We start from the raw sequence: 26921 nt of genomic DNA on the forward strand, positions 1-26921 counted from the left end.
TTAGTTACCCAAAAATGACAAGGAGCTGTTCGACTATTAGATATACTCTTCGTTTATTTTAGAAATAAGATAAAGGGTGAACAATCTTGACTAGTGTTTTTATTGAAAAGCGCTTTTTAAAATAGAATTACTCATGAAACCAAAAGAATGCTATACATAATGGTTACGTATTTGCTGTGACTTATTTTTCAAAAGTGTTTTTCAGTAAAAAGACACATCAAGATCGCTTACATTCCTTCTAATACCAAAACGAACTAAATGTAGATAGCACTTCGTTATTATACACGTTTATTAAGAGTAGGTACGCAACATACAAAGTTTAAACCGGGATTAACTTACAGTACAACTTGGATTTCTCAACTTTCAAGTTGGAAACTTACCTTGGCAGAGCTTTTGAAGTTGTGGTTTACAAGCTTCACGAATTAGATTTTGTTACTCATCCGCGTTTTACGGAGTTTCCTAATAGAGTTATGTTAATACCAACTGAAAGAAATTAAAATGATGTAAGCATCGGTTATTTATAGTAAAATTATCTTTAAAATTGCGTGAACATTACTGCCTTATGCTATGTTTGTAGACGACGTAGTTTTCTTTTGGATTGTGTTTCAAAAAACATTTTAAACTTCGTCGCAATAATATTAATTGCTCTTCAAATATTAGCGAGCGTTTTTCTTTGTTTGGACATTATATTGTTAATAATATAATATACATATTAATACAAATTATGTCATCTAACCACCTAGTAACTGCCAGCCATTGTCCAAACATAACTTGACGTTTTCCTTGTAAACTTGTCACTTGCAATGTTATAAAACCTCATATGTATATGTAGGTTACCAATAGGTCCAATGTCCTGTATCAGAACTTCCCAATACCTACATATCAAGTGTGCCGACAGAAGACATTGCAGACGATATAAAGTAGTTAGTTGTCCGTCATAGCGCTGTATGATAATAAAATTGAAATTGGGCTAACGCTGTTTTGATGCTACGGTTTTTTAGCTCTCGAGCGAATGGGGCCTTAAAACGAACAACCTATAGTTACTTTACCTTTATCTTTGCTAATAGGTTGGAGACAGTGGAGCAGCTACTGACAGCGTGTCCGCAACTGATCGACCCGTACCGCTTCCCGATCAGTCGCGGACGGTCCTTCCCGACGACGCCGCTGCATCGCGCTACTATGAACGGACATAAGTAAGTATCACTATAAAACTGCAATGTGTCTTAAAATGATGACAGAGTATTTCAGATAGTTGGTAAAAATTAGGCAACACGTCTGGGAATTGCTATGGCGTCACGTGTGGGCACAACATGACTGTTTATTATGGTTTGGAAGTGTCTGGGATTTTCCAACTTTTCTATTTTTTCCAACTTCCGTATGTTGGCGGTTAAAAGGCTTCAGCTTCCGATCTTCTACGATTTAGCTGAAGTTATTTGGGTGATTTAATGCAACTTCTTCCATCGTGTAGCTTCATTTTACTGAAAAAAATTATAGGCGTATAACTTATGTAGATATAACATTGTCATTTAATATATTGAAGTCTAGTTTCCCTTTACGTATTTACTCTATTTACCTTATGTATTTGCGACATTTCGCGACTATGTAAATTAGCTTTATGGTAATGTAAAGGCGTGTACACACGACAATCGCTTCATATTCATATTCGTTCGTTATAACGCTCCGATCGGTTCCGTGCGCGTAAATTTGCTTTATTATAGACAGGCCTTGGATGTTTAAAGCTGTCTTTTGGGATGGATGTGACACCAGACTAACTTTATCTAGTGCCCGGCCGCTCGCGACCTATTTCACAAATAAAATGGTCTTTATTATATTAGTTTGGAAATTAAGGAATTAAATAATAGTAGCAAACACTAACGCCTTTAGTAAAATATACACCTTAATTCAATTAGAAGAAAAAGCGGCTAGAACATGAATTTTGTTTTTTACTTTAAAAATGATAAGTTATGACATGAGGAGATTAAATCAGAAAAATATTCTTAATAAGTGAGTGACTTTTAATTGATTTTAAAAGTTACTTCACTTAGAACTCACTCATTTTTATTCGTGTTAGCAAACTTTGATTAATTAGATCTTCTTTTCGTTTAAATGTCAAAAATCCAACTCGTATGGACGATATCGACGCAAGTGAATTTTAAATTTAAAAGTATATTATGATACCAGTTTCCAATCTGCCGCATCCATGGATAAATAACATAAATCAGCGTAACAGCGTAAATTTTCCATAATAACGGTTGAAGGGTTGAAATTGGTAGCACGTGGCTTCTGACGCTTGCCTTTTGATTTAAATTACAGGCGTTCGCGGTAATTGACCATAAATTCTATACCTAGTACCTACCTATTAAACTCTATCCCTGAATTTTGAGACATGCTTTTTTTGAGACCTGACGCGAGACTGGGTAGTAGCGCTCTCTATTGTCCTACGAACTTCGAACTCTAGTGCCGCGGTGTGGAAGGCAAGGGGTAACTACCCACTATTTTGCCAGGGAATTTGTCATTAAGGTTTGCAACCAATCTTTAAGCGATGGCCATCTCCACTCTATTCAAATGTACTAACAACTTAGCAGAAGAAACTTCTTTGTGCGCCTCTATGACCGTCAAGGAATGTGCCTGAATACTTTTAAAACTCTAGCTCTAGTGGCTTAATGTTAGGTTTTCTGGAATGTTGCTGTCATAATAGTGGTCGTAATACGGCGGTGAGTATAAGACGTCACAAGAACATTACACAGTCACATCTGTCGACAAGTGTATATCAACAGTTTGGTTCAGTTAGAGAATGATTTTGAAAATTGACACCGCTATTTTAGGAAACCAGAGCATTTCGCTGTGTATTGTCTGCCAGACAGTCTAGTTTCTGTCTAGGTATGTATAATGCGTCAGCAAAGCATTTTTTTGGTGATTCGCTTTAAGCTTTTGTATTGTACCACGAACATATGTTTGTATTTTGGCACTGTAACGTGTACAAAATCAAGGAAATTGAGACAAGCTGAATAATGATTTTTGCTACAAACAAATACATTGTATTGGTTATTCTAATATCTACTCTGTCAGTATGCCTGTCTGTCTGTCTGTTATCTTTTCATAGATGAAATTTGGTATGGAGATAGTTTGAGGCCCTAAGGAACTAGGGTAGTTTTACGAATACCCCAAAAAATTACATAATATAGCTCCCGCAAGACGCGTAATTTTAGGTCTCATGGGATTTGAAATGGTTAGAGAACTTGAGAGGTCCCTTTTTTTTTTTAATTCGACTGGATGGCAAACGAGCAAGTGGGTCTCCTGATGGTAAGAGATCAAACACCTGCAACACCAGGGGTATTGCAGATGCGTTGCCAACCTAGAAAAGATTGAAAGACTTTAGCCAACAGTGCTATAATAGTTAGCTGCAATCGTTGCCATATGAGGGGACAGATTAGATTATAATTTTTCGATATAAGAAATGCGGCTTCTTTAAAATGTTGGTGTCGATTTGCTTTATTTTGTACCCACCAAGCTTCACGTGTAAACATAAGAGAAAGCGAGAGAAACATTTATTTACACACTATTTACACATATTTGATACACATAAAAATACATTAGATGGAAAGAATAAAAAAAATAACATCGAATAGTATAAAATACAACATACGTTAAATTTAGTCGTACCGGTCTGGGTGATGTCCTCAAGCGTGACCACTGACCATATGTACCTATGTCTGGTCACGCTCAAACACTCTTGAACAAAACATTGACGTTTGTACTAAATACCGAAACCTATTGACTATTAGAATGAGATCAGATCACAGTAACATTATTTTTGTTTCATTTGTTTTGAAGTCAAAATATTCCACTTCAATTTAGGCATGTTGCTTGTGGAGTCTTTATAGAGATAATAAATACAAATTTGGCCTCATTATTTCGTTAATGGTGACTAGCTTATGCCCGCGGTTTCACCACTGCGGAACAATAAGAAATACGTAAGCTACCCTTTGATACTATAACCTGTCGGTCAAATTTCAAATCTCTAGCTACAATTGTATTGTTTAGAGGGTGCGTTGTCCTTCAATGAACCAGTCACGTTATAAATGAACTAGACAATAAGTTTTAGTAAAAGAAACTGTACTGTGTAACTATAACAAATTTCAAGTCGATGCCATTAAGCGTTCAGGAGTTCCGTCTTGCAGATACGATTCTGGCCCGACCCGATTAATGCATTGTCACCAGTGTTTCATAAGTATGCCAAATTTCACATTAATCTAACCATTGGAAGTAGGACAAATTTGACTTCTTAGATTTGATTACACACAGACAACGGGACAGGTGAAAGTAAATAAAAACTTGTAAAACAATCCCAACATCATATTAATTACACATGTAATACGGTATTTGACAACTCCTGATTTTGCCATATCTTAATATTATTATGAAAATATAGATATACAGATAGTGTTTAGCGAAGAGAACATTTAAGTCGGTTGAAAATTGGATTTATAGTGATTTTTTGAAAAATCTATATACCTGTCTCTTTCTCAAACGCTTTTCTCTATGCAGCAAGTATGGCGGTACTGGCGTGTGACGTCACATGCCAGTATGTCTTTCTCTGTCTAATCTTGAATTTCAAACCTTTATAACTTTGTTATTTGTAAAGGCATTGTGTAGTTTTAATTTATAAAACATATACAAAATAGTCAAATACCGTATAGTCAGCCAAGTTTACCAAGAACTTACCTACTACAGAATCCCTACACGTTTCGTTTCTGGCCCTACGAAGTGCAAAATTCAAACTTCTCATCATGCAGTCCCCCTGACGCTAATAATATTTAATACGAGAGTGAGAGGGACGGTACGATATACCCACATCGAATTTCGTAGTAGTCCCCCTGCATGAGGCAACATCAGCTACTAACCATCGCCTCTTTCCGCAGGGAAGTCGTGTCCTACCTAATAGACGCCGGAATAGACCCCAACATTCGCACAGACAACGGCACAGCGCTTCACGAGGGAGTCCGGTACCTTAGTGCTTCCGTGGTGAGGGTGCTACTGAACAAGGGAGCCGACCTTAAGGCTGTGGATAGGCAGGGGCATTCTGTGCAGTCCTTGCTGGCTACGTATCCTGAAGAGGCTACGAGGCGAGTCAGGAGAGTCATTAGAGGTAAGTCATCAAGAAAAAGTCATCCGCATGGTATTCGGTACACTGCTGGGTACACAGGGTCTATTGCGTAACGTTTCTGACACTCACGATCATAATCAAATGACAGTTTTCGCATACATAACTTGTCATTTGACTGTGATCGTGAGTGTCGGAAACGTTACGCAATACGGCCTTTGGACTCTGAGAATGAGAGGCCTTAAGTTGTATTTTCTACGAAGGATCAAAGGTAATTGGGAACTTCATTCAATCATTAAACTGGTTCTATATTTTCTTCATTGAATAAATGGAAAATATCATGGGACACTTGACACCAAAGTCCCAAAGTAGCAAAGCTTGTGTTTGCCACTAGACGCGTCTTGCATCTTTTTTGAAGATGCGAAACGTGTGCCAATGAGAGTGCCAGGTTGCTCGACTGCGGGATAGTAAGACAATATCTGGTCTAAATTTGTTTTAAAAATAAACGCTACTTTTTTTTAAATATAATCGTAGAACAATTTATTTTAGCATTGTTTCTCTGGCGGTCACCAACATCTGCAAACTTCTCATGTCAGCCCTGTGGACCAACATGTTGCTTTCGCATCTGTCTATGTCACCCACCAAAGACAATGTGCACAATCAACACGCCAAAATTCCGCCTAAATGATAATGATTTTTTTCTCTTCAACAGAATATGAGAATAATATGAAAACCGCCTATGAGAGTGAGGACGATCCAATACCAGTCCAAGACAGCCCCACTGGCTACTTGAACACCCACGGCATGTAAGTATAAAGTAAAATACAATGTCGCAACAAAAACAAACATTGAAAACGTCAGTCCATTATTGTTTAGTAATGCATCAAAAATATAATTTTATTGCCCATAAAACTGAATGGCCTGACGTTTCTCAAATATATAGGTCATCATTTTAACTGCCAGGTGTATTTGGATATGAATTCTTGGAAAACAAATTAAGAGCTGATTTAAAATGTGATCTAAATGTGATGTATTTGTCAGTTATATTACACGTGGACCATTTTTTGTATGTCTCTTGTATATCCCGGCCATGACTATGTACGAGCTCCGGCGTGTCGAACATTTTTCTAATATATATTTACTACTTAAAAGATGCTTTTCATTAGTAATAAAAAATACTAGCGTATGTCCACGCCTTTGTTTGTGTGATAGAATAAGTAATAATAGTTAAAAAAAGCTGTAGTGGTAAACTTGAAAAACTGCTCCATTATCAGGCCCTGGGTACCACTCTTGGTTAAAGTGCACTCTACGACTATTCTAACAAAGGCCAAACACAGCTAGATTACGTTGTTCTGTCAGTTCCAGTGCCTGTCTTACACTGCTCCCTTATCAGACCTTGGGTACCATTCTTGGTCACCTAGCATTGCTATTGCTGTGCCCTAACAGGGTAAATGTTGAACCTACATATTTTTTAAGATCTCATCACAATATTTAACGCCACAAAGAGTTTGGGTTTTATAGTCACCATCAGATGTGTTTTATAGTCACCATCAGATATGTCGTATCGAGCGAGATACTCAAATACTTCGGAACAGCATTACATTACATTTCAATAAATTCGTTACATAACATGGCTGTGGCTGGCGCGTACTGCACGACAATGCATTTTGCGTCAGCTGTGATTTGTCCAACTAGAGCAGTGGTTCCTAACCTTCTTTCGGTATTTAGGTACTCTTGTCAGCTAATAATTATCATTTACACGTTGCTTTTTTATACCTACCCATTATGTCTGATGGCATCTTGTTCGTTACCTACCCCTCACGAGACGGTTTTACCCGATTAGGGGTAATCCCAGGTTCGGAACCAATGAACTAGAATACTTATTGCAAGAAATCCGAAGGATACATCTGGCAGTTCTTCTGATTGTTGTTTTATGGATCTTGTGCGTTAAACTTCATTTTGACGGTGGTTATGTATCTATAACTAATAAATCATTGACGGCAATGTACCATTTCTCACTCTTAAATGAGGCAACATTATCTAAGATTTTTTGGAAATAAAAAAGTTTTGTTGGCTACGCACGGCACTCATCGAGTATACTACCAACTGCATAAAGAAAATATTCGTCGCTTGCATGTATACGTTAATAGTGGCGTGAGTTGCCATGTATCGCAACTATCATTAGTCACGACTGTAGTTTTATCATTTAAAAAAAAATCTTAGATTTCGTTGAGGAAACGTTCTGTTGATAAAACTAAATAATATTCAATGCAACTTCCTTTACTTATAAAATTTGAACAATTGTAAAACTGTATGATTTTGATCAAGTTGGGGCCGCTTTAATAGTTTTTATATTGTTATAAAATGGATATGTTTCATATGATCGATGAAAACATCGACTGAGATTAGCACTCGAATAAAAATGAATGAGTTATTAACGAAGAGTAAATTAAACGAAACTATTTTTTAAAGCCCGGTTGTTCAACATCATCAACGTTTTACAAAATATGTAAAATAACTTTCTTAAATTTTCCTTGTCAGATGGAAATTATGATTAAAAATAATATTTTGATTATCAATTAGCCATTTGAAAACAAAGTCGCTGACATTTTATTAAATTATCTCTTTGCTATGAAAATGGTGATGGTACGATAGTTGATGTTTAGGCTTGAATTATGACAATAACCATTAACATACTGCCATGTTCCTACTATTCATTGGGTGTTGGTTTTACAATAATATGTACTTATATTTTCCAAATGTGTTGTGTATATCCAAAAATAGTAGGTGTACAGTTTTTCTTCGGGTAATTTTCGGTGTCTTTTGGGCTGGTTTGTTTTTATTTGCTTATTTCAATCATTTTCGCACCAAGCACTTTATAATACAAGAATACGCTACGTTATAAAGTCTAACTCAAATCATTTGTTTTTTATTACCTACCTGGTAAAATGTCTAAGGTTTCTTAAAAAAATAATCTAAGAACATCCACACAAAATACACATCAAAAAGATGTTCCCTTGGAATTAAAACGTCCGTTGAATTGTACGGGCTCGCTTAACTAGACGACTTGTGGTTTGCGTAAACGGCCGCCGGGGGCGCTGCCGGTAAAGGAATCCCTGTAATTATTCAAGAGGCTTGAAAGATCCGTTTTAATTGGAGTGCGATCTCAATTACGACACACGACGTGACACCTTTGATCGCGATTGTACTCGGAATGCTCTTTCTGTAAATTCTGTAAGATTTTAGCTGCGTAGATTTTGTTTCTAGTGTTAAAATTATGTTGCTTCCAGTTTAGTAAAAATTACTTTAAAGGTAGTTCATACAAAATATTATTTAATTGTGAAACTTTGTTTCAAATCGAGCAGTTACAATGACTGATAGCTATGATTAAAATATTATTGATGATAAAGGTTAAATTAAGGTAAAAATAGCATTTTTGTCCAAAAAAAGAACCTACTTACTTAAATGGTGACTTTGCAGTCTTAAATGTAAGATCCTAGACATGATTATGGGCATTAATATCGCACTTCAAAAATAATGGTCAGGCTTTGCTTAAGCGGGACATTAATTCACGCATTAAAAAAAAGAACTCACTAACGCAAGCAAATCACAACAACAAAAATCCAACGTTTTACAAACAGATTCGTGTAAGCTGGCAAAAAAGAAGCGAAACAAAAAACGTCAATGCAGCCTCATTAAAATCTTCCGTGCCTTTGATTTTGTCTCGCAAACGGTCAGGTGAGAGTTTCCCAGTCTTGCCGTCGTCTTTTCAAAGCACCCCAGGATGAGCAGAAATAAATAACGCAAAAAGTGCAAAAAGAAATTTAATTTACGGCATTTTCAAGTGTTTTGTCGTAATAGGCGCAACCACACACAATCATGGAGTTTAATATACCTATTTTCTGCCTACCAAATTAAACATTAGGTAACGGACGATCAATACTAAAAATAGATATTGTTTTTTTTTTGCTATTCAAAAATCAGCTGTTTACGCAATTGATAAATCTTAACGCGAAAGCATAAAAACAATAATTGTTCTATTTCAATGTTTCTAGTTAACTGTATTCACTTTTCTTATCAACTTTCCATTTCACAGGATTAAGGTTCTTCCTACGCTTGGCAATAATAACGATGCTTGTACTAACCTTAGTATGGTGACTAACACACTTTTTGCTTCAGAGAATAAAACTTTGCCACTCCCTAAATCTAAAAGACATCATTTGTTAACTGAGATGAACAGGTCATACTCGTCTACAATTAACAGATCTACAATTGGTTACGGCAACAACTCAAAACAAGTATCAAATGATCAAGAAGTATCAGAAATGCTATATGGGAATGTAAACAGTATTAACATAGCGAGGGAATTAGACAATGTAATTGAGAGATCAGGTTCAGAACATGAAGACAGCTTACTATACGGAAATTTAAATATTGTTAACGTAGCTAAAGAACTACACGGACGAATGGGCTCGACAAGTGGGTCACAAAACAGTTTGAAAAAGAAACCGAAACCGGCTCCTAAGCCACCAAAACAACCGTCTGTTATTTGTTTCGATGAACTACTACGCAAAAGCTCAAAATATAGAAACGAGTCTCCAGAAAACAGAGGCTCATCCGAAATTGATGGTGAAGTAAAATTGCATAAAAACGTTGATGAATATGTTACCATGGAAAATAAAGATAAATATGTTTCAATGAAAAATGGAGATGAATATGTTGCAATGAAAAATGGAGATGAATATGTTTCAATGAAAAATGGAGAAGAATATGTCGCAATGAAAAATGGAAATGAATATGTTGCAATGAAAAGTGGAGATGCATACGTTGCAATGAAAAATGGAGATGCATATGTTGCAATGAAAAATGGAGATACATATGTTGCAATGAAAAACGGAGATGTATATGTTACAATGAAAAACGATAGTGAGTACGTTAATGACAATTTACCAGATGATGAAAAAGCAAAACGCCATGGTGATGCTAATTCAAAAGGGGACTATACTCCTATGAAATCAGATTATGTAGTTTACACTTCCAAAAGCAGAAGGTCAGTTCCAAATATGGGTTACGTACAAATGACAGGCAATGCAGAGAACATGTATATTTCTATGGACGACAAAAGTGCATTAAACAAACGGCAGTCTTTTCCCCATACAAGAAGGCTCAGAGGAAAATGTGACGGTGTTCACTTGATAGGAGCAGAGGGGTGCATTTTTAATACCAATGAATATGTATACACCTACGTCTTAAAACAAGAAGTCGGAAAAGATGATCTTTCGCCATTCATCAAAAAGAAAATTAGAATGGATCAAATGCCTTGTTTTTGCCATGAAGAAAAAGGCAGTGAAGTGTTTTACAGTTGTGAAGATATTTATGCACTTATTGATAAAAACGTAATTTATAATTCAGTAAGTGATCTTAGTCCTGTAAAATGTGATAAAGCTGAAGCAAATATACATCAGAAGGAAAATCCCCATACTGATTTTGAATATGATCTTGTAGACAAAGAGTATGAACCTTTTAAGAAAGAACCTAAAGCATCTACTTCAAGTGAGGAACCGTCACGAGGGCTAATATCCCCAAAACGTTTTTCCAAAATAATTAGGAAAAAAATTGAACAAGCTAAGCAACTAATGACTGATTGGTAAACAAAATACATAAAACTGTATCAAAACCCATACTTAATACTGTGCTTGTAGCGGCCTAAATCTTTTGTATTAACAAACAATCGTTATTTTAATTCATAGTTTATAAGGTAGCGTACATTCCATTTTATTTTATTTTATTATTATTGCTTTATATGTTTTTCAGGAAAGCCCCAGAGACCCAGAAAAATACTAATATAAGTCTTAGCTTGTCTCCATCTTCATCTTCTTTAACAAAGAATCATCAAAGTTTTGTCAAAAAGCTTGCTTCGAAATGCTTGGGGTTAAAAGCAAAGTTCAATTCAGCTCCTAACATTTCTAATAGTTCAGGATTAGATCCAGAGGTCTCTGCTAAGTCACCAAATCCTGACCAGAAAAGTAGCACGAACACCCTGTTGATAGGGAATAGTAAATTTTTCAATAAGATACTGGCTAAAAAAGAAGAATCTGGCGAAATAGTTTGTAATGATGAATTTGATACAATTTCTTTGGATAGGCTAGGGACGTTAAACAGAGACTCTGCTGTTAACAGGAGCAATCGTAGTTGTCCAGGATTCAAAACTTCCCTACCGAATATTTCTGAAAATGCCGAACTTAGTGATTCTGAATCTGTAATAATTACAGAAATCGACTGTGATACACCAACGCATGAAGCGCCTAAAGAAGCTATTAATATGCATACAAAATTTACAATATTTGAACCTAGGGAGTCAACCATTAGTTCGAACAATATTTCCGTTATTATGGGTGACTCTGCAGACCTAATAAATGAATGTTATGAAGCTTGCGCTTTCTCAGATAGTGAAGTAGAGAAAAGTAATGAAAGTAATAATTATGTTCCTAAACCGTTGCCGAGAGTAAATGTGGCGGTGCACTCTAGTGAAGAAGGTGTTATTTATGAAAACGTTACTATCGTTAATAAGACTATTCCGCCGAAACCAGCTGTGAGAAATAACGTGCCATCTAAAATGCCTTTAGACGAAATACAACGGAAAGCATTGTATGAAAATGTATCTATTTTGAGAGAAAAGACGAAAGATGACCCCATTCGCCTGATCAACTTACCCCTTCAAAAAAATATAGTTACAAATGTACCATCTGCTCCACCTCAAAGTCGTTCTCCCTCTATATCATCTGAGTCGTCAAATGACTCCATGGAAGATGAGTCTAATCTTGAAGATATTTTGTTATCTGAAAAATCTAAATCATTCAAGCGAGGTGGAAAGCTTGCAACTTTTTCTAGTAAATCGATCGTCAGTAAATCTGTATCGAACTCTTCGAATGTTTCTGAATTTACTGAAGTTAGTGCTATTGAAAATGTAGATTGTAGCGAAGAAATTTACACGAGTATGTCTGGAACTTTGCCACACAAAACGAAAAAGGATCCAGAAAACAAAAAGAAAGTCTTGTTTAGACATAAAACTTTTACAAATATTGAAGTAGATAGAAATTCTTTGAATTTGAAAAAGACGTCAGATTGGCACAGTGAATTTATGAAAGAAACATTAGCACATTATCATATAAGAGGCACAGGGCATTGCATTCATAAAGCACCGACAGTTGAAGAGTTTATTTATATTTTTAATAGGGAAACTCTGTATACTGATACTCCGCCTTTTTCAAAGGTACCCAATGATAAGAGAGACAGTTATTTTGAAACGGCGATCTGCTTTTGTAAGCCGAAAGTGCCAAAATATCACAACAGTGCTGAAGATTTGTTAGAACTACCCTTCGACGAAGACGTAGAAGAAAATAAAGTAACTATTGATGTAAACGCTCTACGCGCTAGGAATGAAATCATTTCAACATCATTCCGTTGTTTCTGCGATTCTGGTACATGTACTTTTCATTCTAAAAAACGTGAATCTCCGAACAATTTGATTGTTAAATTTTCGGCAGTGAAGAGAAGTATATCAACTCCTGATATCACGCTAGATTCTTCTTTTTCAGCAGTTAATAGAAGTAGCTCAATGAAACATCCTTCTGAAATACATTATGCCGTGTCCAATATAGAGGACATAATACTAAGAAATAAAAAGATCGAAATTAACAATCCCAACAGTCCAAAAAGTCCACTTTACACAACCATGTCCCAACCTTCTACAATATCATCTTCTGTGGGTCATTATTCTATTAAAGACATAGCAGACGTGATTTCCCTTAACAGCCATTCTGAATCTGCTGACGCTTCCCCTGTTTGTGCTTTGAATTCTGTGCATTTACCGCTACGTAAATCGACCTCATCGGAATACTCTGGCCGTTGGACTTTAGCATCGTGTAATTCAAACACGACTGTTCAATCAGACACTTCATTCAAAACCTGCCACGAAAATCCTGACGAGGATTCTGATGATGGCACATTGCACTCCGACGAAGATTCGTCCGACGCCGAAACTGTTAAATCAGACGTTAGTACCGCTAAAAGACCATGGGTGCATAGTGATTCATTTAACTTTGGTAACAACGGCCCTAGAATGGAAAGTTACGCGGTCCTAGAAGAAGATTCAGACTCTTCGGACAATGAGGATTGTCCGAATAAGTTTGAGTCTTCGAAGGTCGAGAGCGGTATTAGCATGGGGGGTTCTGACAGTAGTTCGTCGGGGTGCGATGAGGACAGTGGTGTTCCGGGGGTTGGTGCGGTGTCGCTTGGTGTGGCTTCGCTTGAGCGGGGTGCGGGTTGCGGGGGTGTTCGCAGCGGGTCGGGGCGCCGGCGGTGGGAGGAGGCCGAGGGCACGAGCGAAGGCGATGCGCTGAGCGTGTCCAGCGCGGCATCTAGCTGCGCGCCGCATTTAGCGCATCATCATGACTACAGCAAAGTGTCGGTGAGTTGGTTGCATTATTCATAATAATGTTCTAGACGAATTCAAATTGTTGAATTATATTGACGACAACTGCTTATAGGATATTGTATAGCAAAATATAAAGACAATATATAAATCATCTACGACGAGCAATCGGGATGCACGAATTGCTGAAATTATTACTTATGATAGGTATGGTTGTGAGGTGTTTCAATGGCCGTCTCTTTTGTGCTATAAAATCAACGAATATGTCAATGAACCACGGTTAAATTACCTGGGTAAAGTTGGGTACCCAGATTACTCCACACCAAGAGCAGCATCTTCTATTAAAACCTTACAGATGTAGTTTCTTGTTACTTTCTTTATTGGAGCACTTGATTACGGTGCGAATTTAACTTATTTCGATTAGTGTTGTACCTACTTTAACAATTTACCTTTTTATGAACTAGAGTCTGTAGGTTTCTTCATGGTGCGATCGAAAGCAATCTACGAGTACATGTATAGTTATGCCATCGTAGATTGTGATTCTGTTTATTGAAAGTTATATCTAGCACATTCAATTACACAAAAACAATGTCATTTACATACATACCTACTCATTTAATCCAGTCAATCCAACTTCTTTGACCAAATTTTCTCGGTGAATATAATCTATACAAATTATTTATCTCAATTAATGGTTTACAAGGTTGTTAACACTTTCTGTTATTAAATGAACTTCGTATTCTATTCTTAATCTTATGACAGGCCGTGGGACCCGTTTCATAATTAAACACAACAACCAATTAACATTTGATTAACATTGTGTTGCAACACGGTATGAGACATGTGTTTTCTTACTTATACTAGCTTTTGCTCACCACTTCGTTCGCGTGTACCGTTAGGTAAGGCAATTAATTTGAAATGCCGGGGTTTTTACTAAATTAAAAAAAAATGTATTTCATGAAACACATGATTACGAATACGAATCTTTTTAATTAAAAAAATTACATTATGAGAATATCAGATAAGTTGCCTATGTGTCATTTTCAAAATCCAGTACTTATCATCCAGTACCTATATATTATTATGATTTTGTCCAAATCCGTCAGTTTTAATTTAAAAGCGTAAAACACATATTGGAACTTTCTCATTTTTAATATGATTGCATTATTTCTCCATTCTATCAGCAATATATTTCAATTTGAACATAATTTAAATAATTTGCGCTATCGACTATCAATAGAACATAGAACTAACAATTACGTAAGTCATGAAGGATAAATATGTACTCGACATTTAGATAATGTTTCATCATGAACAAAATTTGAAGTTTTGTTTTATAGGAATTCTAGGAATCCTTTAGGTTATGCATACTTTGCTGTAAAGTACTAGATAATATTTAGAGGATAACACAATTAATGTTATGTTTTCCTTCCATGCGTGTCCATTTAACACGCCTCTTGTCACCCTATTCGTGTTGACAGTTATTATATTAACCCTCTGTTTCACCACTCCCTGTTAAGTTCCTGTTATCTTATGTGACGGATATCTATGATTATTCAGTCTCTCTTCATTTTGTTCGTGTTCGGTTTAATAGAGATAGCATCATAATCGGTCACATAAAATAATAAAAAATAGCAAAGATTAGGGAATCAAGCCCTAGGACTCATCTCGTGGTCTCATTTGGCGGGCTAAAAATGAATCACTTTCTTATTTAGTATTCATTTACTGGTCAGTTTCGCATTTTTGTTGTTTTTACATATATTTAGCACGCTCTGGAATTGGTATTAAATATAATAAATATAATGGGCCACTTGACACCAATTTACTTTTTAATTTTAATTTTTTAATTCACCTAGTCCCAAACTAAGCAAAGCTTGTACTATGGAGATTAGGCAACGGATAAACATACTTACATATAATAATAAATACATATTAAACATCCGAGACCCGAGAACAAACATACGTATTATTCATACAAATATCTGCCCCGGCCGGGAATCGAACCCGGGACCTCAAGCTTCGGTAGTCAGGTTCTCTAACCACTTGGCCATCCGGTCGTCATATTAATTAGTATGTATTTATCTATATAAGTATGTTTATCCGTTGCCTAGTATCCATAGTACAAGCTTTGCTTAGTTTGGGACTAGGTCAATTGGTGTCAAGTGTCCCATGATATTTATTTTATTATTAATTTAATTAGAAAAATATTTATTTTCCACTTTATTTTCTACAGGTTGTTATACATTTTTGACTTAAAATATGTTATGATGTTACAGTGTAGGTATACCAAACCTTGGAATAAGTAAAAGTAAAGTGAACATTTATTAGCCGTACAAGTAGTACATAACATATAAAATAAAATGTACCAATGACTCCACACTAGGCTGGGCATATATCATGGCAGCCAAAGTACAGTCGCCATCTTATATTTCGGAGCGGGCAAGGTGGTCAAAAATAGTGGCACATGCACTCTATTATTAAGGTATTAGAGTTCATGTATCGATATTTTTGATCACCTTGGCCGGTCCGAAATATCTTTTTTTTTATTTTATTCGATGGATGGCAAACGAGCAAGTGGGTCTTCTGATGGTAAGAGATCACCACCGCCCATATACATCTGCAACACCAGGGGTATTGCAGATGCGTTGCCAACCTAGAGGCCTAAGATGGGATACCTCAAGTGCCAGTAATTTCACCGGCTGTCTTACTCTCCACGCCGAAACACAACAGATGGCGACTGTACCATAATGTTAATGTACCTATCTACTCTTTATTGTACAAAAACTTTGAGATACTTGTACAAAGGCGGACATAATAGTTATTACCCATAAAGAATTTTCTGAATTTTAAATAATTTCTTATATACCTACCTACAGGGTGAAATTTTGAATGTGATACAAATTAGTGTTTTAAGCTAAGTTAAGGTTGCACAGTATAATATACTCATTTGTTGAAATAAGTCTGATAAAATAAGCAATTCCCAAATCGTGATTTAATTTGAACAATGTATGAAAACCGCAAATTCATCAGACTAATTTCAACAAAAAAGTTAATGCAGTATATTTATTATTAACTGAGTTTCAAACCATTTTGTAACACGTTTAAAATTTCATCGTGTAGAAGTCAGTTACTAAAAAAAACTGTCAGTTTGTTTGTTGTGTTTGTGTGTGTTTGTCTTTAATTCATGAAAATAAAAGTGACTCCTTTTTATTACAAAACAGCGAAAAATATCGTTAAAATAATCGTGAAGATGTTTAACTCTGTAAGGTAGGTAGTAGACATTAGAACAGAATACAGAAAGAAAGTAAAGAGTCAAAGCTAATTTCATTTAGTTTTTATTTCCATCGTCTTTCTCTTTCTATATTAAAAAAAGAAAACCTACTGACTGACTTAACGCCAGCCAAAATTATAAGACCCAGAAGGCTGATGTTCTTGATGATCCTTTAATGATATAAACAAGGAATGATATCGGGAATCCCCACAAGATAGGGAGTTTCGCAATGAAGGCGAAACCGCGGGTGCAAGCGATAATTAATATAAATTCAATAATATTTGATCGTTTTTAATAATTTGAGGTTATGAAATTACTCTATTTTCAAGACGTCAATAATTAACCAGAATAGTTTAGAAAATGTTCCGTTATATTAAAAACCTGTTCTGAAGTTCCTAAAAAATAAATAGAGAGGGAACACAGTAATCTAACTCTTAAGGTGTCAGTAACCTAACAGGGCGTGTGAAACAGTCCCTTAGGTAACAATCATCATGATTATATCAGACGTAGGATGTCCACTGTTGGACATACTCGTAGGCCTCCCCCATATACCTACCACCAGTCGCTTCGGTTGGAAGCGGCCTGTAATAAATGTCTGTAACTGATCACTAAATCCTATTGAATACACGACCAGGAATATCAAAAAAGAAATTCGAATTATGAACAGAAGTATTATTAAAAGTGATATTATCATGGATCCCTAATTAGCCCCGTCTTATCCCACTTGCGCGGGCGTCGTGAGAATTTGGTACAGTAGCGCGGTAGCGGGCGGCCGACGCTTGCGTCTCGCGATTTACTTTTCGATCGTAGTCGATTCGGTATCGAAAACTTGTAGTGTTTGCTAATTTTGTGTTCGAAATTAGCGTTTCGCGATTTCGTTTTCGATCGTATTCTATTATTGAAAACGGTGGAGTTCGTTAATTGGAATGTGTGGTAGACATCCTGGATTTGCTTTGGTTTTAGTTTAGTGTGAATGTGGATGTTTTTGTGTGTGTTGTGGTAGTGATAATGAGTGAGGATTGCTCTTATGAAAATTAATGTAAGTTCTACTAAGTAATTACACTTATGACCTTGTGATTAATATTGCGGCTGATTTGCTGTAATTTTTTTTATAAAAATAATATTTTGCGCAGTTTATTATTGCAGCTATCGTTCATTAGGTACTTACAACCAATAAAATAATTGCAAACTCTTTATTGTACAAAATAAGTAAACAAAGACAGACCAAGACCAGCAGCCCACATGCCTGCCCCAGCCTTTGAATAGTTTTTAAAAATAAAATGTCTTTAATGTTTTCTCATAAGTCTTTATGTTGTGTAATATTTGTCAATTGTGTTTGTTTACTTATTTTGTTCATTACTTACAATATTCAACTATTATGTTGTTTACAATTGTATTGTATTATCTTGTTATTTTAATTCAACGTTTACTCTTCCCTAAATAATTGCCAAACCCACCAATATTCATGTGTTAGTTTTATGGCAACAAGTAGGTCATGGCCCCCATCCACCCAATTTCGTGGTTTCGTAATTTTACTACGCGATCGCGTCAAACTAATACCGCGTGTGTCAAAGATCAATCAAGGAATAGTAGAGATGGTACACGTAGTACTTCCGAGTATTTACGTAACAACGCAAAAAAAAATTACAGCCGAGACTCCTTCTGTTAAAAAAATAAAAGTTAGTCACAAAAAAAATCTATGATAAAACCGTTTACATGACAAGAAAATTTGCATCATGGGATAATGTAAAGCTCGGCCATGTTATTATTATTTTTTTCAGATTAGTTATTATTGCGTTTTTCTGCTTTAGTTTTGGCTTAGTAGTTATTTCAATTTGAAGTAACATCCAACCAACCAACAGGGCTAAATTTTAAGTACAGAATTTGCAAAGAAGTGTAAAGAAGGTAAAGCATGTAAATGGAACGATAAAAATAATTGTTATTCACACTAATCTATCTACAAATTATACCGTGCAGTTCGCAACTGGAATGCATATCTAATTCCATACTATCATGAGTGTACTATGTTGGAAAATGCTATAATTATCGAGCGTAAGCTATATGATTAACTAACTATCATGAATATTTTGAGCGCACACGCTACAAATTCGCTTTCATGACGTTGCATAGTGGCATCATATTGCCTTTGAATTGAGATGAGTGTGACATTATCCAAACATACTCATTTACTTATTCTTTTTTAACAGCTACCTACGAGTAAAAATAATATGGAACTATTTTTATGCCTTAATTATCCATTTTGTGCCTTTGGAATATTTTTTTATCAAATTAGCAAAATAAATGCAACCTTAATAGCTGTCAGTTACAACCGTCTTATTCATTTCATAAAAGAGTGTAACTATTTCGCTTTTACTCTTTGACGTCGCTAAACGTTTGGAATCCACGGAAATAGCATATGAACTGACGTTTGGCCGCTCGCCAGTTTACAAATACTTTCTCGTTTTGCAAGAACAAGAACACCCTGTGAATAAGGGGCCACTGTGCGCTTTTATTGCTAGAGTCGTAAGGGGTATTCTTGTTTGTTAGCTAAAGCATCATGAGCGTGTTGCCAAATTTTTCTTTCAACGGGATAACTGAATGGGGAGTTTAGTAAAAATAAATTTACCTAACTAGTTCATTTTGTTTTTAGCGTGACGTCGTCGAACCGGTTTTTGGCTTGTTATTTCCAACTCTACTATCTCTTTTCGTCGTTATCAATTTTCGTTAATTTTTGAACATGGAATATTATTTGTTTTGTGCTCAAACTTCGTTTTAATGAAACGGTTGCTTGTTCGTGTCCCGGTTCTGGAAAAATATAATTCATATTCAGTTAATACGGCATTTTTTCAATTAACATCAAAATGTAGGTCGGAATATGAATGACAATGTTGTGCTAAAATTAGATTAAACGGCAACACTGCCCATCAAAACTTTTGACTAATCTTGCAACACATTAATTGTACTTCCGCCGACATCGGCAGTAATTACATGTGTGCACATCACATTATTGGGTTGCTTCTTGCAACACAAAACATGTGGCTGTGTTTGTAATTCGCCTGAAATCTTCCTGAAATATGGCGGCCAGTAGGTCGGAATTGTTTACGTACTTACCCAATATTGTGTCGTCTTTGAACGCACCTGAGGGGCTCAGGTGCACTGGTGCGTTTAATGCTATATGCCTCTCTTTCGAAATAGTTTGTTGTGAAAGAGATACAAGTAGAGACAAGAGATAAAGTATCAAACAGTTCGCAAGCTAGTCCATACTAATATTATAAATGCGAAAGTGTGTGTGTTTGTATGTTTGTCCGTCTTTCACGTCGAAACGGAGCGACGGATCGACGTGAGTTTTGGCATAGAGATAGTTTATGGGCCAGAGAGTGACATAAGCTACTTTTTATCCCGGAAAATTGCACATTTCCCGAGGGAACAACGCGCGTTAACCGAATTCCACGCGGGCGAAGCCGCGGGAAAAAGCTAGTATCACTATAAAACTAGGCTCTACCTACCCAGTCCCTTCAATATATCTTACTGTGAGGATGGGTGTGTCGGAGTTTGTTACTCTATCACGTTAAAACTGCTGAACAAATTTGGTTGAACACATGGATATCTTGTAATAATATAACAGAGTGGACGATTTAAATAAAAGGCATAGATTTAGAAAAAAGTCGAACAACAATTTAAGAAGGAAATCAGGGATACAAAGTATGCGCAATCGATTTGACAGAGCAACTGACTTCTTGCTCTGTCAGTCAGATAGAGGATAATTTGTCGCCAACATATACGATGCTTTTAATCCAGGAAAAATGCATGGTTCGTTGTCGAAGTTGCGTGGAATAGCTAATACATTAATATTTCCAAGTTTCAATGTACTTTAGCTCAGTTAAAATGTTATTGGTGCTAAATGGCATATCATAAGTACCTACACTGATCCATCAACCGTAACAAAAAGACTCCACGGTTCGAAATCAAACGCCAGCCAATTGTCAGCGGCCAGAGTTCATCAACACAAAATGATTCGACTTTAGCCTGGTCATTCTACAGTTTTTTTTGGAAATAATTCGATATAAGGCGAATTTTTGGTATACGGCTTTTATGTGTTAATTTTAAGAACCTATATTTTCGAACCAAAATTTGGTTCCGGAAGATGGTAAACAAAATGTACCCTCAAATAGGTTTTTTTTGAGCAAAATTTTATTAGTAAATTTACTGTCAAAATATGTTTGAATAATTCAGTTTTTAGACCCGCAAGCTATCAACAGGACCAATATAATCTAACAGGAAATTAGAAAAAAAACACAAGGGATTATTTCGTAATAGGTCTAATTTCTATTAGGAAAAAAATAAAATAAGATTTTTTTAAGTCACATATTATCAAGAAATTGGATTTTAAATAATTATCATTTAAAATCCAACAATAAATATGATTGGAAATTACTTACGTATTTTGTTAAACCGATGTAACATTAGCAGCAAAAATAAGTACAAAAAGTCTCAAAGCACGTTAAAAAGACATACCTAAACCTTAACTATACTAACCTTTTGTGCCACTATCGTAATTAACTTTATTTTTTTTAAATATGAAGCCTTTTTTAAAGTTCCTTTGGATTTCTCATGTGTTACAAAGAACATAAATAAAACTAGTAAATTATAAAGTAAATAGGCTTATAGCAATTTCGCCTGATTTTAAAAGAATTAATAAAGATTATTTTTTATAAAATTTTACCGTCGCGGTGATAAATTTTGGTGAATTATTGAAGAATATATTTGCAAATTACCTGACTTAATTTTAAATGCAAAAAATGCTTATTTGAATTAATGTTGATTTTACTTAGAGCGAAGATGTTAGGTGACTGGGGTATTAAAGTTCACAGGACTAGGTATTAAGAGGAATAGAAATGTCATGCCAGTTAACAACGCGGCCACTCGTTAAAAATCCATGTTTATCGAATTAGCCAGCAACGAAGTAAATACTCGAAAAAAATGGGCTATTGGAAAAATGGTGGTTCAAAAAGGGTTATATTGCATTGGTGAGTACAATAATCTACGAAAATCAATGAAAATACAAAAAAAGTGTGCTCATTCATAGCGGGAGAGGTGAAATAGTCGCAACAATTGTGCAAAGTACCTATATATATACACACGATAATATTTTTATTCCTCTTATTTTTATTTCTGTGTTAAAACCACTTTATCCTCATCAGCTCAGGCCACATATAATTTATAATCTTCCGCCTATCGTTGTAAATCTAATTCGCTATGGTTAATAGGGCTAAACAATATCAATGGTGTCTTGGCTCCACGAGTTCCAGGCGCGCACGCACTGATTTATAAGTAGTCCTTTGATCTACTTTGTTCTTAATGCGTGCGATTCTTAGAAGGACTTGATGTGGTAGTTAATTTAAGTTTTTTGGAAACAATGTGGGATTAAATTAATATTGTGTTTTATGGAAATAAAGTAGCTTCTGTTCAAATGTGACAACTTAGTCTTCAAAATTTTCCGAAGTATTTGACTTAACACCCCTGTATGTTAATTAATAATAATAAAGGTATTTATTGACCATAAAAATAAATTCAACAATACAAGAGAAGCAGTGATCCCCACACTAGGCATAGCCTGTATCGTGGAGATCCAGATCTTAGAGAATTAACAGAGATTGCGGCTCTTATTTCATGGAAAAGCTCACCACCTACCGCTTCCACATAAATGAATATTATCTATGTGTGTCTAATACGTCTATTAAGTTGTTTGAAATTACCTATTGGCTTTGTTGTCGACTAAACCATTGTCTAGAAACCATGCTCACAGGGCACAGCGTCATCAAAGTAACAGTAGCTATTCATTTTCCTGTTATTCACTGGCGTTAAGTGCTAGATAGTACGGACATGTTCGCGTGCTTGTGGCCCGATGGCCTTTTTTATTCGTGTCGTTCTACGACTACACCGCACCACTTACTATGATCGGATCGGATTCAGGTAACCGCTCTTCATTCTGCTTTCTTCTCCGCTCCACAACGTATTAGCGTTAGCACTGCGAGATTAGCGCAAGATTAAGGTGTTGGTAGTTCCTTCACAAGTTTGTATGTGACGCTCGGTAGAAGGCTGTTGCAGTCATTTGCCGCATTTATCAAAAAATCTTTAAAAAGGCAGCAGAGCGTCCCTGCGACAGAGTTCTACCTAGTCTAGGTATAGTGACCCAGACGGAACTTACAAGTCCTACTACCAGCAACATTTATAATTTTTACAAGCTTTTATTTACCTATTTATATATTTGGTCTCAGTCGTCTCAGATAAACTCTACATCGTCATTATCGTCCGAGCATCCCCATTTAGCTCCGAATCTCGTTTAGCGGCCTAACAGCCTTCTATGCAGGCCCATTCACTGACCGGCTGCTGCCAATTTACGCCTCATCCGCGCTTCTCTATTGAATTACTTGCTCACTCTGTGCGGCTGTGCCGCAAGTGATAGGCTGTTTGATTTTATTTTAAAATGGGTCGACATCTACGCTTGTTTTTGGTGTTTGCATTTCTCTTACATGATCAATATAATCCTAGAGCCTAGAGGATTGAAATTATCTTCATCATCATCATCATGTCAGCCGTAGGACGACAACTGTTGGACATATAACTCCCCCAAACCTATACTTCCTGTTGCTTCGGTTGAAATAACCCAGTTTTATTCATTTTCTATGTCTTTGCAAAAGTTTATCTTTTTATGTCCAAAACTTTGGATAGTTTCAGTAAGACAGTCGTCAGAACTCTTATTTTTGCTGAATATGAACATTTATTTGCGGGTGGTAGGACATTGCATACGAATTGCTACCACCATCTTGTCGGTAATTCTGCCTACGGGTTTGTCTTTTCTTAAGAGTCATGTTTTGATAGGTACTGCAGCATTTCAACGCTGCATGAATATTTCAAAATGCAAACTTTTAGCCCGAACACGTTAAACAATCGCGTCAGCAGCCAGGAAAAATCGGCCAGTAAAGCGTGACTTAAAGCACATGGTAACTGACCAAAAAGTTTGCATTTTGAAATACTCATGCAGCGTTGTAATGCTACAGTACCTACACATGTCTTATATAAAATTGTCTTAGTATAGATATATTGAAATGAAATGAAAATGAAATGAAATATTTTATTAAGTATTGTATTTCATTAAGTATTGATTTGCTCTTTGTGCGGAGTTTTGTCTGCGTTCGGAAATTTTACACTTTCCTGGGATGTAGCCTTTACCTAATTAATCAGGAAGAATTGAGCATTCTATTGGTGTATTATTTTTTTACAAAACAAAGTTTACCTCTTGTAGTATTATAGGATATATATGTATGTAGGTATGTTCCGTTGAACGTTGAATGTAAAAGTGGTTTTTCCTAATCCATCAGAACTTCTATAATTTGGACCCTACGTCACCAGCGTCTATTCAAATACTCTATTACTCAATTGCGGTTTCGCGATGACAACGATCTCGGAATAAGACCCCATTTTATAGGACGTTTACCTTAATTCTTTCATACAATTTAATGAGCGTAGGCTCCGAAAACAAAGCTGTCTTCATACTTTAATTTAAGGAATTTAGTATAGCTAGATCGTCCATGTAGAGATAAATATGATAGATACTTTTAATACCTATGTGAAAAAATATGGTGAAAGTGTGATGGGTCTATTAGAAATGTCACAGTTAGGGGCTGTTTCACGATCCATTGATTAGCGTTAACCGACGGTTAAATGGGATGCCGTCTCCGTCTATTCCAACAAAACAAATAGAGACGGCATCACACCTAACCGCCAGTTAACACTAGGTAATCAATGGATGGTGAAACAGCCCCTTAAAGTCGTAATTAATTTCAATTTAATAATGTTTTTTTTTATCTGATAATTTGTTCTTTTAATCTCTCTCTCATTTTAATTTATTTTTGTACGCCAATTGGCAAAACATGGTGAGACTATAATATTTTCTTTTAGCACTGTATACAGTTATATCTATGTTTAACAAATAAAATACTTTGACTTTGACTTTGACAACTCGAAAAGAGATCGGCACTGCCTCTACTCGATCAGTTCATTATTATTTGTATGAAACTTCATACTATTAAAATATGCATGGCCGGAACCAGGCCTCCCAATCAAAGAATTGGCCTATTAAAGGCAGTTAGCGCTTAGACTAACAATATAGTATATACCTACAGATGTTTCACTAAGATACCGGTGTCTTCTCAAAACAATCTACTGAACTGCAAATTTCAAGTAGACCAGTCGTATGCCAGCGGCTTCATGTTTATTCTTAGCAGCATCATATTTTGGATCTTGCAGCTGTTCCATTTACATTGCACCCAGAGGAGATCACCCTTGCGTCAAGGCCGCCTGTTGCTTACCTACCCTGTATTGTGTCAATGTACCCTGTTCTGTTTAATTGATGTCTATTTTTATTTATTTAATCCGTCTATTTTATGAATTATACCCGATTTTTCACACTATCTAATATAGTTTCTCCTTGTCTACAGCCCACCCCGCCTAAGAAACCTCCCCGAAGAAACCTATCAGTGTCTCCTACGCATGCCAACTCCCCTTCCTCTGGATACAGCTACGAATTGCGGCCGCATGCGAGGAGTCAAGACGATTTGGATGAAATACAGGTAAGAGTAGTACCAACAGTTCCCTCCCTATCCGACCAGAGAGAAAAAGACACAGCTTAGCGAGCAAGTAAAATTCTACCCCTCTGAAGGTTTTCGTTTACTGCACCATACCGTACCGACCGTAACCCGACACAGACACACCAATTGCTTTCAGCAATCACAACTCCATAGGAATTTGTACCCCGTTCTAATACGAGTATCCACAGTAAGCAGATGAATTAGAAAAGAATAAACATCATCATATCATCAATCTAGCAACGAGGCGTACCGCCACCTATAAGTACCGGTCTGGCAACGTCACGGAAAACCTACATACCTAACCTCGCATACAGTGCATTGTCTGTGACGAGCCGATGCAGGGTCACAGAAAATTTTCTACCACTGTACTGTACTCTCTTAATCTTCTTATCCCAAGGACATGTACTGCTAAACACAGGTCTTCTCCAAACTTTTCTATGTCGAACGGTTGCATGTCTTCTACATCCATCGGTATCATCTGTTTAAAAGTAGTCAAAGCCTGTACCTAAGTTATTAATGCATGAATTTGTGATCTGTTACATTAAATCCATACCTTTTACTGCAGAGCTCAGTATGCGTACCACTTCAACGTATCCAATAGTAAACGGTTTTTGTATAGCTTTCAATTGAAAGTATGGGTCACGGACATGTAACCTCTTAATGGACATTGTAGTCAAAGTCAATTATTTTTATTGTAGACCGTGGATACATGTTATACTAGCATTGCATTTCATCACCATGATAATAAAATAAATTGTAACAACGTCGTTTTTCTAACAAGGGTTCTCTTTTGTTACAGGGCTCTAAACATTACCTCAAACACGGTCGATCAGTCGACCAATACGTTGATGGTAAACTGTCTTTCTCTGAATTTGAGGAGAACCACAATTCCCCACGAGTGGCTCCGGTTCCCAACCCTCGCCCCAGCCTCAAACTCCGCTCACAACCAGTCGCCATCACTGCTATGTATGAAAACGTCGTCATAAAAGAACAAAATCCAAGAAGGAAACTTAGGAGAAACATTGGCCCTACACAAGAGAACCACGAACCGAGGATGGAGGATAGAGTGAGAAAATACTCGAACCAAGATAGGTCTTCGTTGGAAAGTCTTTTGGATGATCAGTCGATGAATAGTCCTAGTGATTGCGAGAGATATTACGATGGGCAGCGGACAGACATACCTTTGTCTCCTACGCACTACGAGCAACCTCCTACTCCTGACCATCCGCCACCAACTCCTAGGCAAGCGGAGAACAGCATACATGAAAGGATCAGACCGTTAAGCCAGGTTAGTCCTGATTGAATGTACCTACTTAGAATTTTAGTCCAGATGCTATTTAGGCACGGTGCTTATTATTTAAGTTATTTTCTTTACTTGTAGAAAAAGTACTGTATTTTTTGTAGTGCAATGCACAATTTTAACTTCGTTTCGTTAGGGACTTAAAGCTCCTTTTAGAGATG

General features: G+C 36.3%; 1 protein-coding gene across 3 annotated transcripts in view; it reads left to right on the forward strand.

Moving 5' to 3' along the window:
- The window catches only part of LOC141435754 (uncharacterized), a 130320-nt gene that overhangs the window by 14905 nt on the left and 88494 nt on the right, over positions 1-26921 (forward strand). For all 3 annotated transcript variants that reach the window (XM_074098544.1, XM_074098545.1, XM_074098543.1), the window contains exons 5-10: positions 1068-1193; positions 4923-5149; positions 5817-5910; positions 10919-13574; positions 25311-25442; positions 26260-26748. In XM_074098544.1, the coding sequence (XP_073954645.1) occupies positions 1068-1193; positions 4923-5149; positions 5817-5910; positions 10919-13574; positions 25311-25442; positions 26260-26748 (3724 nt within the window). The remainder of the gene's footprint in view (positions 1-1067; positions 1194-4922; positions 5150-5816; positions 5911-10918; positions 13575-25310; positions 25443-26259; positions 26749-26921) is intronic.

This window comes from Choristoneura fumiferana, chromosome 15 (assembly GCF_025370935.1).
Source record: "Choristoneura fumiferana chromosome 15, NRCan_CFum_1, whole genome shotgun sequence".
In the NCBI taxonomy this organism is placed as follows: Eukaryota; Metazoa; Arthropoda; class Insecta; order Lepidoptera; family Tortricidae; genus Choristoneura; species Choristoneura fumiferana.